The following is a 16637-nucleotide window of genomic DNA, read 5'->3' as shown; positions in this document are numbered from 1 at the left end:
CATAAGCAGGAGGAGTGGGAGAGGGAGAAGCAGGCTTCCTACCAGCAGGAAACCTGATGCAGGACTCCATCTCAGGACCCTGGGATCATGACCTGCTCTAAAAGCAGATGGTTAACGACTGAGCCACCCAGGCACCCTGCAAGGAATCTTTTAAAAGTCATCTTTGTTTCCCCCACAGTGTCCTTCTTGGGTGTTTAGTAAGAATTATTTTAATTAAATTTAAAAGTAGAAGCAGACTAAAAAAAAATGTGTATACATGCTGTTCATTCAACAAATAAAAGTTTGCCTAAATTGGATTTATGTAACTGAATAATAAAAAATTGGAAGCTTGTCAAAGTTGGTCCATTGAGTGTCAAGAAAAGAGGTGAAAAAAAAAAAGAGAAATTGGCTTCTAAACCTCTCCATACCAACTGCTAGATATCTGCTCAGGAAGCTGAGGAATTTAGCAAGTGGTTTTTCGATGAGTAGAGATGAAGGGAAGTAGGTATATATTGATAATTTTGATATGCAGCATTATTGCAGGGTGAATAACTATTAAAGCTAATGTGACAGCTGAATTGTAGATACAAACAGGATATAAGATAAGCTTTGCATTTTATATATATTAAAATTCTTTGACTTCTAGTAACCTGAGTTTTACTTTTTTATTATGGAATTAATTACTTCCCAAATCTCCCTAAAAACAGTTCATTTTAATATGTATGTGAGACAGAAGTGGTAAGCGATTTACATTTAAAAGATTCAGACTTGCCAGTACTGAAAAGCAGAAACTGGGTGCCTGGGTGGCTCAGTGGGTTAAGCTGCTGCCTTCGGCTCAGGTTGTGATCTCAGGGTCCTGGGATCAAGTCCCATGTCGGACTTTCTGCTCAGCAGGGAGCCTGCTTCCTTCTCTCGCTCTGCCTGCCTCTCTGTCTACTTGTGATCTCTCTCTGTCCAATAAATAAATAAAATCTTAAAAAAAAAAAGCAAAAACTTATTTTTCAGCAAATTTATAAGTAGGAATATGTACCTTTTAATACTTTTAACTGTCTATAACCATAGAAGACTGTAGGTGGGCTGGGCGGTAACTTGTATGCGAGCGCACACGTATATGAGAGCATCCAAAAGCAGGGAGAGATAAGAAGAATTTGCCCTGAGCCCCCATTTTGATCAAACTGTAAAGTAAGACTCTTAGTACTCTGGCTAGAGTGACAACACAGTTTGGGAGGCAGAACATTTGGGCTCTACTGCATTCTGTTTCTTATTGTAGTTACCAGAAACTTAAAAACAAAACCCCCAAAAATGTAATGAACCAAACAGACTCTTGCTGCTCCTTGCTCATAAATAAGATGACCGTTACTGTTTACCATATCACAGAAAAATATTTCTTGCATGTATAAGCAGAAAAAATACTCTTTTCTACCCTGAATACTGGTTGACCATTGTTTAATCCACAGATGGAAGTCTCGCTGGATGAAGGGCTTTGGTTTTTCATGCTGAGCGGTGAAGAAGGCTCAGCTGTGGGCCGCTGTTCAGAGCAGGTTGGATTTGTTCCCCTTCTTCTCCTGTCTCAGGCAAATTAGCCCTTTATTAAAGGCAGAGAATGAAATACTTGGTTAGGAGGTGAAATTTTTATTATTTGAGCCAACTCTTCTTTGAATTAACATTCTGTTAAAAAAAAAAATTCCAGTTATTGAGTATTTACTGGATGCGCAATGTTATACTAAATTTTAATATGGATAACATCATCCAGTCCTCATAGTAATCATGTGAGGCAGGCATTATTATAATGTCTACTTTAAAGGTGAGGAAGCTCAGGGATGAGGGTGAAACATCAGCAGAGCTAGAAGTGTGGGCTGTCAGCCCCGAAGCCTGTGTTTTCTTTTTCTTTTGTTGCTCCTGTCCTCTCCAAGTGCCCCGCTTTGTTCTCCGTCATCTCCATTACTCTCCATAGATGCCTCATTCCTCATCCCTCCTAGTCTGATCTCAGACCCTTCTAATTTCTAGCAGTTTTTCCCATGCATTCCAAGCTCCTCACCCCCTGTTTTTCCCTGGTGGCCCTCTCTAGGCCACCAGGGAATAACTAGTATGTACTAGTCATACTAGTAATAACTAGCATGTAACTAGTCTGTACTAGTCGGTCTCATGGGTCTTTCCCATCTCCTACTGTTCATCCCTCTGCTCTCCCTGTCTGCGGCTGTTCCCCTACACTTTCTCCAGTTCCTCCTCTGCCTTTAGTCTCTGCAGTTTCCTTGGTCCCTTCCCCAGTACTACTATCCCCCGGAATTCTACCCAGTATCTTCTGATGCAGCTCAGCATTGCCTAACCCCTCAGGCCTCCTGAGTCCCTCTTGGACACCCGTTTCCATTCCAGTTTGCTTCCCAGTCCCTTCCATCCCCTTTACTTTGCAACCTGCCCAGTCCTTCCATTCCTTCTTTGTTCTTGCTGGTTTTTCTACAATAAAAACAACTTTATCTTTTAAAAGTTTGAAGAAAGTATGTACATTATTTCTTAAAATTCAGAAAACCATATGAAGAAAATCACATCAAATCCCACTGCGCTGAGATAAACCACTCTCACTTTTCACACCTTTCTCAGTGCTTATGCCCAGACGTCCACATACACAGACATTCATATGAATAGAATCATATTTGTAAATGGCAATTCCATTTTTCCAGTTGCTCATCCAAACTCTGGTGTCATCTTTGGATCCTCTTTTACTAACAGACCTCATATTCAATTCATCACAAATCCTGTTGGTTCTACCTTCAAAGTATGCCAGAATCTGACCCACTTTTCACCACTTCCACTGGTATAACCCTAGTCTAAGCTGCCATAACCTCCCATCTGGATCATTGCCAGTGTCTCCCTAGTGTCTCACTAGTGCTCCAACAATCTCTTTTCCATGTCATACAGTGGTCAGAGTGCTCCTGTTAAAATCTAAGACATACCATTCTTTTGCTTACACCTTCTAACGGTTTCCCACCTCACAAAAAAACAAAAAACAAACAAAAGCTAAAGTTCTCCAAAGCCTGTATATCCTGCCCCACTTGGCACCTATCTGACCTCATCTTTTACCTCTTTGCCCTTCTCCTACCCAACTCCAGCCAGACTGGACTCCTTCCTATTCCTCACAACATGCAAAGGACTTGTACCTTTTTTTTGTCTAGAAAACTCTTCCTTTATCCTCATGCTATCTTTTTCTTATTACATTTGGGTCTCTGTTCAAATGATTCATCATTTTAGATAATTTAAGATACTGTATCTGACAGCCCTATCTACAATAGTAGCCCCTACCCACCTAGCCTGGTATTCTCTATCCTCCTCTATCTTGTTGGTTTTTTTTTTTTTTCTTAAACACACTTATCACCACTGAGTATTTATTTCTTTATTTATTTGACAGAGATCAAAAGTAGGCAGAGAGGCAGGCAGAAGGTGGTGGGGAAGCAGGCTCCCTGCTGAGCAGAGAGCCCAATATGGGGCTCGATCCAGGACCCTAAGATCATGACCAGAGCTGAAGGCAGAGGCTTAACCCACTGAGCCACCCGGGCGCTCCAGAGCATTTATTTCTATATCTATTTGTTTATTTTCTTCCCGAAACATATTAGGCACTCAATGAACATTCCAATGAATATTGAATAAGTAAGTTTCAAACATGTGCATGCTCTGCCAAGTCATGTAACCTCCGGGAGTCTCACAGTATGGGTTAAGGAATGAGCTTTTCTGGGAAAACAAGAGACGAGACGGTCCATCCAACAAATACCAGGGTCAGGTGCTGTGGTTATGGCTGCTTCTCCTTCCCAGAGGGCAAGCATGAGAGAAATTAGGTCAGTGAGGCAAATGGGCTCTTTGGGCTTTAGTAAGTCAGGTTTAGATGTGGGTTGTTTAGAGGCACTGTCTTGAAAAGCCATTGCCCTGTACCTGGTGACTTTGAGGTCCATAGGAAACTACTGTCCTCATCACAGAGGAGAGAGCCACCATTTGGGAGACTGAGTTTCTTTCTGCAGGGAGAAAGGGGAGTCCTGATCCCAAATATGTTGTCTGGGCAGCCCAGAGTGAGGTCCAGGGTTATTTTCTGACAGTTCTACTTATCGTACCACAATTAGCAAGATGTGTTCCTGTGACATGGCTGGGGCGGGGGTGGGCGGGGAGGGTACTATTTCTTTTTGACCACACTAACCACACCATGCTCAGGTGTCCATCTAGAGTTATGAATGGAAAGTTAGGTGGATGCCTTCTGACCTCATACTCCCTGTCACACGACACCTAACAGCACAGACACTGCTCTGCTGTGAGCTGCATGGTAAAGACCAGGAAGGAGATCTGGAAGAGCAGCTGGCCTTAGATTGAATAAGGAATAGTTGGTCAGATGGGGCTTTTATTGGTTAAAATCATAGTTTGTCTAAGGCTAAAAATATAGGCCAATTGAACAGTGTAAGGTTTTTAAAAGAGACTTGTTTGGTCACAAATAAAAGGCTGGGATCCAAGATGAGCACTGCCCTACTCAGCCGTCAGGACAAACCTTAACTCTGAAGGCAGGTTGAAAGCCCTGGTACACACCAGGGGTATTATGAGAGATGCCTGATAACGGGAGTTCAAGCCCCTTCTTGTCGGGACTGGAATCTTCAGAGATCCCCTGTGTTAGAGATCCCTCAAATCTTGCTTCTAGATGTCAGTGTCATACCTGGCTTGAATTCTGGAAGAGATGTTGCAAAAGTTTTTGGATATAAAATACGTTTTGATTTCTGATGGGGGTAGGAGAGAGGGATCGATATTATGATGACTTGATATGAACCTAAGTGTTGATTAACTATGTTGATTTCATAAGTTTATCAGAGATGGTCAAATTATTTTTTAATTTAATTATTTATCTCCAAATGTATGTTTTGGAAAATTGAGGAATTTTACTTGCATGACTCTGTCTCCCTTCTGTTTTTCAATATATATAGATTTCAAATTAGATAAGTAAAGTCATCCAGAATAAATTCATGATTTTTTTGTGTGTGAAGAGACTCATAAAATTTCTGATCCTTGGGATGCCTGGGTGGCTCAGTTGGTTAAGCAGCTGCCTTCGGCTCAGGTCGTGACCCCAGCGTCCTGGGATTGAGTCCCACATCGGGCTCCTTGCTCTGCAGGGAGACTGCGTCTCCCTCTGACTCTGCCTGCCACTCTGTCTGCCTGTGCTCGCTCTCTCTCTCTCTCTCTGACAAATAAATAAAATCTTTTTAAAAAAATTTCTGATCCTTAAATAAAAGTATGCATTTTGATATTTAGTAATACATCTGTTTAGATACTTATATTCAGATTATTTATAATTTTTATAGTAGCTATCATATTTCAGAATCTCACTATAATCATTCTGCCATAGATTTCTATGTTGAATCTTTTTTTTTTTTTCTTTTAAATACCATCCAGAAACAAGCATGAATGCTCCATATCATTTTGGGTAATACTGCTTTCTGAATGGTGAAAAAAACCCACAGTTTAAGACTGCATGGCCTGATATCTCTGGACTTTGCCTTACACTGTGAATTCTCAGTGGTTGAAATACCATATTCCAATATCTTAGGTCATTTTCTATGGACGAGGAGGGACTTTAATTGTGTTCTGTTTCAGTAGTCCTTCATTGTGAATTGCAAAGAAGGGTTATAGAAAAACCATACTGCATACCATTAAGCCTTAAATGAATTCTTCCTATGTTCAGTGAGATTTTGTTGTAACAGTTTGACCTTGAACTAGGTGGCATGACTCAGAAAGAATTCACTGCAAGATCCCAATACATCTCACTTATCTATATATAATCATGGGGACAGCATATTTGCTTATTTTTTTTCCTCTTTGGTATTCAACAGAGATCTGTAAATGATAGTTACCCCAAACATTTTTCACTTGGAGATAATTTACAAAATTTTGCCAAAGGCCAAGATGAAGATTTTATGGAGGAAATCATTTTCCCAGATTTACTTGAAGTAAAAGCTGCTGAATATGTAGATGATCAAGAACAAATAAAAAAAAAACAGGCAAACATTTTTGTGCCAAGTAGTTCTCCAGGTAAAATTCTTTATAATATTTAAGTCATTAATGACTCATAGAGTAATGTTTCTTTGTATGTTGGATAGATAAAAAGAACTGATCTAAAATTACAGAAAGTTTTCTACATTTGTTCTTCACATCTTCTCTGACTTTAAGGAAACTGATTAAAAGAAATCATATATATATTTTTCTTTGTTTGTTTGTTTTAGACTTTCTGCTAAACTTTAGCAGTAGGGTATGTGGTAGTTGCCTTTTTTTTTCTTGTTTGGTCAATACCAGTTTAATAATTTGGACTTGAAAGTAATATCTAGGTTTTGTCATTAAGTGGTCAACCAGCGTAAATTGCCAAAAGGTATGATTCCACGCATTTTAGAAGATGAAGGATTCTATATTCAAAGAAAGCCACGAATATACAAAAAGACCTGCAACAAAATGGAAAACCGCCTGCTTACCCTGGAAAAGGCAAGTGCACCAGCTAACAAGTTACACCATTCACTGCTAGTAGGTGACTTTTGTTTTTAGTGAAATATTTTACTGCGTTATTTCTTAAATATTTTTGGTAGGGAAAGTGTTGGTTTGAAGAAAGTGGAGAAATTATGTCACTACCTTCACCCATTAGACAGTCATGGAATTTCAGGCTAAACACAAGCAAGGGATCTTTAAATCCAGCACTAAAGACCATATACAGAAAGGTAACCAACAATAGTTTATTTGTGATTATGATTAGAAGAATTTGTATAATATCAGTTATAACTTATGTGTTTCTAGTTTTAATTCACCCTCTAAAGATATTAGTAAATCTAATAATGTAAGGGCAAAACTATGATGAAATGTAAAATAGCTATTACAATTATGTTTTTGAAGAAAATTCAGTGATATGAGGAAGTACTCAAAATGCAAAGTGATAAAGCAGAATGCGAAGTCATATATGATCCTAATTTTATACAAACAGATAATGAATGAATTACTCAATGAATGAATAAATATATACATATATGTGTAAATAGAGTAAAAGAGTGGGAAAATATATCAAATAATTATCTCTGACTGGTAGAACATAGGATTATTTTAATTTTTCTTCTTTATTTCTTTCTCTATTTTCTAAATTTCAAAAATGAATGTATATTATACTCATAAAGAAATAAATTTTACATGTATTCTAAGACATTATGAAAATTAGCAGCCCATTAAGCTGATGAGAAGAAATACAGAAATAGTTATATTTAAAAATTGGCTTGAAAATTTTAAATCAGAACTATTTACAAAAACTCAGTTGCCCATTTATTTGCCTTAACCATTCTATATATAAGAAATATGGCTGTGAGTAGATATAAAGTGAAAAACTACCTACAAGAAATAGAGGATGTTATTCTTTATTCCCTCTGTTGCTTTGCACCTGTGAGTTACTTCTCTCCCAGTAATTATATGTCTTCCTTCTGTAATTAATGCTTCTTCTTTACAATTCTTACAGTTAGTTCTTGCATATTCTGATAGCAGGGACTTATTAACAGCAAGGGCACTTAGGTTGATGTTTCTGAGCCTGAGGAAATGAGAGCTATCCCTCAACTGAAGAGATTGTCAGTTTTGGGAGTCTCCTTGTCTTTCTATAACATATAAGGATCTTCGTTACATATGATAAATGCTCTTTTCTTCCCACGTTTCTGTTTCTTTCCCAGGGAATTTAGGAATTCAAAATTTTTTTTTCTTAAATTGTGGTATGTTTTTCATATCTTTATACTGCTTATAAATTGTTCTTGGGACTTTCTAAAAATATACCAACACTTTGTGCTAAGAAAGCCTTTTTCATTTTACTATGTAAAATGCATTTAAGCTTTAATTAATGTTTCCTCTTTTATACAGACATATACAATTGTCTACCAGAACTTCTGATCATTCTGTGAACAGGGTTCTACCCAAGCGGAAGCAAAGAAACTCAATGTTGAAGACGTATAATTAGGTCCTTGGTCTTTTTATGTTCTTTTTCTTCATACAGTATTTTTTCATCATACTCTTTGCCTAATAATCCCAGCTTCCATGACTGCTGCTACCATGTGGTTGCTGGTGACTCCAAACATGTATCTTTCCCAGATCTCTGTCCTAATCCTTAATTGCATATATAGAATACTTTCAGAAAGCTCAATCTGGTGTCTTTTTTTTTTTAAGGATATATTTATTTTAGAGGGGAGAAGGGCAGCGGGAGAGAGAGAGAATCTTAAGCAGACTTCCCACTGTGTGCAGAGCCCATGTGGGACTCTGTTCTCACGACCCTGAGATCTTGACCTGAGCCAAAACTAAGAGTTGCATGCTAAACCAAGTGAGCCACCCAAGTTGCCCCTCAGTCTGGTGTCTTAAGATCAGAACACCTAAAAGAGAATTGCCATTGCCTCAGTCAGAGGCAGTTTTGCTGTTATGCTAATTAATTTTAAAATTAGGGTCCCTAACTTTGCAGAGGTCCCTTTCCAAGGCTCTGAGGGGGATTTTAGTGATGTATTCACTTAGTTATCTTTATGTACAGAAATATATCAAGTATATTAGCTTGATAAATTTACATAAAGCCAACAAACCTGTGTAACCAGTATTGAGCTTAAGGATAGAATACTTTTTTATAAAGATTTTATTTATTTATTTGACAGGCAGAGATTACAAGTAGGTAGAGAGGCAGGCAGAGAGAGAGAGGAGGAAGCAGGCTCCCTGCCAAGCAGAGTGCCTGATGCGGGGCTCGATTCCAGGACCCTGGGATTATGACCCGAGCCGAAGGCATAGGCTCTAACCCACTGAGCCACCCAGGCGCCCCTTAAGGATATAATATTACCAACATTCCAGAAGTCCCCCTCATGTCCTTTGCCATTAACTATTTACCCTCACGGTAACTACTATTATAATTTCTACCACTGTAGATTATTCTTACCTCTACTTTTGCCTATATTTTACATAAATATAATATATATAAATATAACAATAGAGTAGGCATTCTATGTTGCTGCATGCAACAATAATTTGCTTAATCTTCTTGCTATACAGAACTCCATTGTATGAAAAATATATTTTCTTTTTTTCTGGGGAGAATTGTACAATATTAGTGTTACTTATTTCTTAAGTGTTTGGAAGAATTCACTGATGAATCCATTTTGGCCTGAAAATTTATTTGTGGGAATGATTTTAATTATAGATACAGTTTCTTTAAAAATAAAAACTGTCTTGTGGAAAGAATCACATGTTCATGGATTAGAAGACTTAATATTGTTAAAATATCCATACTACCCAAAGCAGTCTGCAAACTGGAAGCAATCACTATGAAAATCCCAATGGTATTTTTCAAAGAAACAGAAAAACAATCTTAAAATTTCAGATGGAACCACAAAGGACCCTGAATAGACAAAATAATCTTGATAAAGTAGAAGAAAGCTGGAGAGAATGTTATCATCATAATGGCAGAAAAAGAGTTTTCTGTTGCTTTCCTCTCCAAAGTACAATGATTCTGACAATCACCCATGGCCAAGAGTGCCTTTTTGTGGAAGTCCACAAGTCCCATGAAGAATTCTAGCATACCCCTGAAGTAAAAAAATAAATACATAAAATAAAAATCTGAGCAGGGGTATTTTTGTTAGGTCTAGAGTTCTAGATTGGACATTATTTTGCTTTTAGCACTTTGAAGAGAGATTTCTACTCTCTTTTGAATCTCATTGTTTCTATTGAAAAGACATCTTTTTAAAAAGTATTTATTTATTCATTTATGGGAGAGGGGAGGAATAGAGGGAAAGGGAGGAGAGAACCTTTTTTTTTTTTTTTAAAAGATTTTTAAAATTTATTTGACAGAGATCACAAGAAGGCAGAGAGGCAGGCAAAGAGAGAAGGAGAGAGGGTGAAGCAAGCTCCCTGCTGAGCAGAAAGCCTGATGGGGGGCTCAATCCTACAACCCTGAGATCATGACCTAAGCTGAAGGCAGAGGCTTAATCCACTGAGCCACCCAGGTGCCCTGAGAGCAGACAATCTTTTTTTTTTTTTTTTTAAGATTTATTTATTTGGCAGAAATCACAAGTAGGCAGAGAGGAGCGGTGGGGGGGGGGCACAGGGGGCGAGAAGCAGGATCCTGGCTGAGCCGAGAGCCTGACGTGGGGCTCGATCCCAGGACCCTGAGATCATGACCTGAGCCGAAGGCAGAGGCTTTAAACACTGAGCCACCCAGGCACCCCGAGAGGAGACAATCTTAAGCAGAATCTATTCCCTGAGTGGATCCTGACATGGAGCTAGAGCTCACAATCCTGAGATCATGACCTTGAGGTAAAATCAAGAGGCAGGCTCTTTGAGCCATTCAGGTACCCCTTGAAAAGCCAACTTAAAGTCTTACTTTGTTTTTCAGTTTTTCTCTTTGGTTTTCAATAATTTTCACTATAATATGTTGAGTTGTGAGTTTTTCACTATTTATTCTGCTTTGGGGTATTACAACTTCCTGAATGTATGATTCCATGTCATCCATCAGTTAAAAAAAAATTATCAGCCATTTTCTTAGCAAATAGGACTGATGCCTCAGTCTCCTCTTTTGTCCCTTATGTCTTACTTTGCTTTTATTTTTTATTCCTTGTCTTTGATCTTTAGTCTGAGTATTTTTTATATGATCTGTCTTCTACTTCACTTACCTAATTTTTTGCTCTGCTTTATCTCCTGTTAAATTCATCCAATGAATTCTTTCTCTTTATTCATTTCTTTTTTATTTAGAAAGATTTCTCCCTCTATACCTTAAGAAAAAGTTCATTTTTGTGGTGTTCCTTATGCTCCTTCTAGTTTAGGCTTAATTTCTAATAAAATTTTTAATTCTGGGGCGCCTGGGTGGCTCAGTGGGTTAAAGCCTCTGCCTTCAGCTCCAGTTGTGATCCCAGGGTCCTAGGATCAAGCCCCGCATCAGGCTCTCTGCCTGCTTCCCTTTCTATCTCTCTGCCTGCCTCTCTGCCTACCTGTGATCTCTGTCTGTCAAATAAATAAATAAAATCTTCAATAAATAAATAAATAAAATTTTTGATTCTTTCTGTCACCGCATTTCTCGGTTTTTTAAAACTCTGATTTATGTTCTTAAATGTCATAAAAATTTTCTCAATGACTTTTAGCTCATTCGGAAGTACAATTTCTATTTTTATCTGTTTTGGGATTTCTTTCTGTTGTACTTTGTGGAGATATTATTTTACTGTCTATTCATTTTTATTTCTTTTTCTTTTTTTTTAAGATTTATCCATTTATGGGGCGCAGAGGTGACTCCATCGGTTAAGCATCTGCCTTTGGCTCAGGTCATGATCCCAGGGTCCTGGAATTGAGCCCGGCATAGGCTGAGCAGGAAGCCAGTTTCTCCCTCTCCCACTCCCCCTACTTGTGTTCCCTCTCTTGCTGGGTCTCTCTCTGTCAAATAAGTAAAACCTTTATTTAAAAAAAAAAAAAAGATTTATCCATTTATTTTAGAGAGAAAGAGAGAGAGAAGGAACAGGGGGAGGAGCAGAGGGAGATGGAGAGAGAATGTCAAGCAGACTCCATGCTAAGCTGGGAGCCCATGCAGGGCTCCATCCCATGACCCCGAGATCATGACCTGAGCTGAAATCAAGAGTCAGGCACTTAACCAACTGAGCCACCCAGGTGCCCCTGATAACTTTTCTAATAATGTTACTGTTGTTTTTGTCTAGTGTTAGAAATATATGGTGGCTGGATTTCCAAAAATTTTTGACTGGATTTCCCTTCCAAGATATTTTTTTCTACCTTCTCTTTCCTTAATCTCTGAGGTTCCTGGCCTTCTCAATTTTTTTTTTTAAGATTTATTTATTTGTTTGTTTGTCAGAGAGAGAGAGCGAGCACAAGCAGACAGAATGGCAGGCATAGGCAGAGGGAGAAGCAGGCTCCCTGATGAGCAAGGAGCCCAAAATGGGACTCGATCCCAGGGTGCTGGGATCATGACCTGAGCCGAAGGCAGCTGCTTAACCAACTGAGCCACCCAGGCGTCCCGTGGCCTTCTCAATTTTTATACCACTCCTAGAAGTTTCTCTTTAGTGTGAAGACTTGTCCAAAAATTCTGAGTAAGTAGGTTCCTCTCAGCCCCTTTAGTCCTCTCCAAAAACCAGGCACCACCCCCCACAACAGGTGGAATAGATAAAACCTCTTCCAGTTTTAACTGCTGTTTTTGAGTTGGCATGCTGCACTTGCCGATGATCAACTAACTTTTGGTTCTTTGGGGTTTTCCTGCTCTCAGGACCTTCAGATGCTTCATTGCTTCTTAGATTTCTTCCAGACAATCACTGACATTATGCAAGCTTTCTACTGTTGGTGGTTTGTCTTCACCCACTTGTATTTTGGGTTTCACGAGGGATTCTTGGAAATGTAATTCTGTTATGGATCTTGTCTGTCCATGGAGTTTTGGTTTTGCTATGTAGTTGCTCTGCCTGTTTTAATGGTAGAGATTTGGGACTATCTAAAGCTATAATGCCACCATATTCCCAGAATCACCTGTCTAATGAATTCTTTTTTTTTTTTTTAAGATTTTATTTATTTGTCAGAGAGAGTGAGCACAGGCAGACAGAGTGGCAGGCAGAGGCAGAGGGAGAAGCAGGCTCCCTGCTGAGCAAGGAGCCCCATGTGGAACTTGATCCCAGGAGGCTGGGATCATGACCTGAGCCGAAGGCAGCCGCTTAACCAACTGAGCCACCCAGGTGTCCCTATCTAATGAATTCTTAATTTCAGATATTTTCAGTTTAAAATGTTAATCTGACATTTGATTCTTATGTATATATTCCAATTTCCTCTTAGAATATGCCATGTTTTCATGTATTTTCTCTTTTACTCTGTTTTTAAAAACACATTAATATATAGCTACTTTAAAGTCCATATCTGGTGGGGCGCCTGGGTGGCTCAGTGTGTTAAAGCCTCTGCCTTCGGCTCAGGTCATGATCCCAGGGTCCTGGGATCGAGCCCCGAGTGGGGCTCTCTGCTCTGTGGGGAGCCTGCTAACTCCTCTCTCTCTGCCTGCCTCTCTGCCTACTTGTGATCTCTGTCTGTCAAATAAATAAATAAAATCTTTAAAAAAAAAAAAAAAGTCCATATCTGGTAACTATAATATCTGGATTCCTGCGAATCTGTTTTTATTTTTGTTTTTTCTCTTCATTTTGCTCATTTAGACTGGTCTTTATTATGGTTGATGACTACTGTATTACAAATATTACATATGAAAAGTTATAAAATCTCTAGATGATATCTTCTTTCAGAAATGTGCTGTCCTTTGCTTTGTTAAGCGTATTGAGTGGGGATAATCATTTTAATCCAATTACAAACTTCCCTGATTTCAGCTAGGTTACAGTTATGTCAAGGTTCAATCTATATCTCTGTCTTTTGTTTACCTAATCTGTTTCCCCCCATGGGGCTCCATCCCAGGACGCTGAGATCATGACCTGAGCCGAAGACAGAGGCCTTAACTCACTGACCCACCTAGGCGCCCCAGGTTTTCTTTTCTTTTCTTCTCTTTTTTCTTTTTTTTTCCTCTTTTTTTTCTTTCTTTCTTTCTTTCTTTCTTCCTTCCTTCCTTCCTTCCTTCCTTTCTTTCTTGAGTCAATTCCTAACATATATCCAAATGCTTAGCATATAGTAGACACTCAATGAGTGCTTTTATTATTTGTAAAGCAATCTCAGTAGATGTAAACTTTTATGGCTCTAGTATACATTAGAAGAGAAAGATATCAGTTGACTGGCATAATCTTAGAAAGATTATTTTTTGCATGCTGCCTGCCACACCATGAGAGACTAGCAATGTCTCTACCCCGTCCTCATTTATAATATAACATATTTACTTACATTTTGTAAATGATCCCCCCCAGCACACATACACACCCAACATTGTTCTATCTTTCTGTTTTCTCCAGTTTGGCCACTAAAAACATCCATCTCCATTAAAAATAAAAATAAAAGAATGAAAGAGGGTGGAGAGATAATCCCTAGTATTGATCTTGTCTTATTCTTTGTTATTAAGTGGCATAACTTTTACACCTTATGGTAATAATATGCTTCATCTAAATTTTGCTGAAGATAAAGCACAGATATTTTAACATAATTATCTGAGACCATTTTTCTTAGGGAGAGAGATCCTTGAAACAATGGAGTTTGTTGAATTAATGAATGAATGATTGCATGCATGAACAATTGGATGATAATAAATAAATGCAAAATATACAATTTTTTGAGAAATACTAACCGCCATCTCGATTAACCTTTGTAACCACCAGAATCCCAAATTGGAAACCACTGGGCTGAAGAAGTACCTTTTTCCTTAAGTGCATTTATTTATTCTAGCTTCATCCAAGCATGATTTCAGTATTTCACGGACCTTTTAGACTTGGAAATAAATGGAAATGTCACTTCACCAGGCATCTAAACTGAGTATTAAAATTCATTCGGAAGCATCCATAACAGACAATGTTCTGGAATTTGTGCCAGACAAATGTTTCTGCCTGCTTTTCCATTTTATCTTACCCACATTGGTTACTCTGCCTGGCTAGCCTTAGAGGCAAGGCTCATGTGGGGTTTCTCACCAGAATAAAAGAAATATAAGGGTGACTGAAGCACAGATAAGGGCTGCCCGAGTACCAGAGTTCTCTCTGTGCTCTTGCTCTGCCACATTCCTCTGCCCCAGGTCTCATTGCCTGTGTGAGTTTTGCCTGACTGTTTGACTATGCCCTTTTCTCCCTCTTCAGACATTCTCATGTCTTTACATAGATTTTACAGTCGTCATCAGCTTGGATATTTTTGTGCATTTATCTGGCCTTTGACTTATTATTCCTAGATCTTTGTGCTTTTGGTCTAACTTAGTTCTAGAAATTCACTTAATCCCCTCACTTAATTGACCAGTGCAGAATCTGCTCAATAAGACAGTCCTCTCTAGCTTAGGAACTTTAATTCTCAAAAGTTTATTTATAATTTGGCTACTTAATACCTACACTGTTTATTTTGTTGGTGGTTTTGCCTGGTAAATGACCATTTTACTACTAACTGACTAAATCTTTTAAGTGGAATCAAGAGCAGGTTTTCTCCTCTGAGTTGGTCCTTCCATAGAGAATAGAGACTTATAAGGTAAGGATGAAACAAAAGCAAACTTTATGGCTCTTTTCTTGCCTTCCCTCAAACCACTGAGGAAACAGGGGAAGATTCCTAGCTCGGGAGAGAGTAGGGAGGGAGAAATACAGGCATTTCTGCAGTCCTTGAGGATCTGCCACACCAGGCCACAGGTGGGATAGCAGTTTTTCAGTGTAACAACAGTTGTAATAGCAATGGCACAAGCATGTTCTATTACACCAGACTGGTCCAGAGAAAAGGCTCGTGCTCTCTTTTTCAGGGGGGATGCAGTCCTGGATCTTATTGGAAGTGGCTAGACTTAAAAACTAGACTATGCATGCCAAGTAACCCATTAACCCTCTCAAATTACATCACTAAAAACCAGTCACATACGTATTCAAGCAAATGTGCTTAAATTCAGAATAGGATACTAAAACATATTTGAATCATTTTGTATATATTAAGGCCTAAAGACTTCAGCTAATTTAAGGGCCATCTGGTATACAAATGGAGACAGTCTCATGTATAAAGAAAAATGGTTTCCTTAGCACTTACTTGCAGGTTCCAAGCCCCTCCAGGGAATTTTCCAGGGGGTTAACAATATATTCACATTGGAACAATGTTTTAGTAAGGGTTTACTACTTAACTCTCACCCATAGATAACTATTAGATCATAACTCCCAAAGGATCTAAACACCATTTGTCATAGTGTTGCTTTAGGAAATTATTGGCAGGGCTTATAACCTGAAAGTCTAAACTCTACCAGCACACGACAGTAAGGTATATGACATAAATTATAGCAAGGTGATTAAAGTGGATGTAATGTAAATATATTTAATGAAATCAGGGGTTGTAATTTCAAGGAAGAAGGACCAAATTATTGTTTATTGATTTTCTACATTCCTTAATTTTCTTTTAATTAACTGTGTTACTTTTATAAAGAAAAGTCACTTGTAATTTCAAAAGAAATACAAAGAATCAAATTAACATTGTGTAGGTATTTTTCTTTAAAAGGCAGTGAAACCTGATCTGGAAAGCTCTATTAGGAACAAAATGGAAGGTCAAAGGGAAATGTACCAATTAGATCTCAATATTGTGGGTTTACAATTCAGCCATCATCCTCTCTTCAATCAAGAACAAGTATTATGTGCTAGGCTGCTTCAACTTTATGAGTGTTTTCAGGACAGGCAGCAACAGAATTTACCTCAGCTGCTTTATGAGAAGGTGAGAATGGCTTCCATTATATTTATAGAGCTGAAGATTTAATATTGAAAGAGAAAACAAATAGTACAGAGCAAGCTATCCTAGAACGTATTCCCTTATCATTTTAAATATTTAACCAATTGGAACAATAGTTTCTTTCAGTTTCTCTGAAAAGAAACTCTGGGAGTTGACTGACCAGGGAGGTAGCCTCAAACATATCCTGCAGGATATTTAGCACTTAGAGATGGTTTGCTAATCATTGGTATTCTTGGTCCTATGACTCAAGAAGAGTATTTGAAAAGATTACTATTTAAAAGAACCATATGGTTGTTTTAATTCTAGTAAAGTAT

The 16637-nt window shown here is 38.3% G+C and overlaps 1 protein-coding gene across 1 annotated transcript in view; it reads left to right on the top strand.

Moving 5' to 3' along the window:
• Nucleotides 1–16637, top strand: part of CC2D2B (coiled-coil and C2 domain containing 2B) — a 118455-nt gene that overhangs the window by 6607 nt on the left and 95211 nt on the right. The window contains exons 6-10 of the mRNA XM_059169342.1: nt 1437–1520; nt 5832–6030; nt 6338–6474; nt 6576–6704; nt 16099–16308. Coding sequence (XP_059025325.1) covers nt 1437–1520; nt 5832–6030; nt 6338–6474; nt 6576–6704; nt 16099–16308 — 759 coding nt within the window. The remainder of the gene's footprint in view (nt 1–1436; nt 1521–5831; nt 6031–6337; nt 6475–6575; nt 6705–16098; nt 16309–16637) is intronic.

The sequence above is a fragment of the Mustela lutreola genome, chromosome 4 (genome assembly GCF_030435805.1).
Source record: "Mustela lutreola isolate mMusLut2 chromosome 4, mMusLut2.pri, whole genome shotgun sequence".
Lineage (NCBI taxonomy): Eukaryota > Metazoa > Chordata > Mammalia > Carnivora > Mustelidae > Mustela > Mustela lutreola.
The sequence above is the reverse complement of the archived record's forward strand: the minus strand, read 5'-3'. Positions and strand labels throughout refer to the sequence as shown.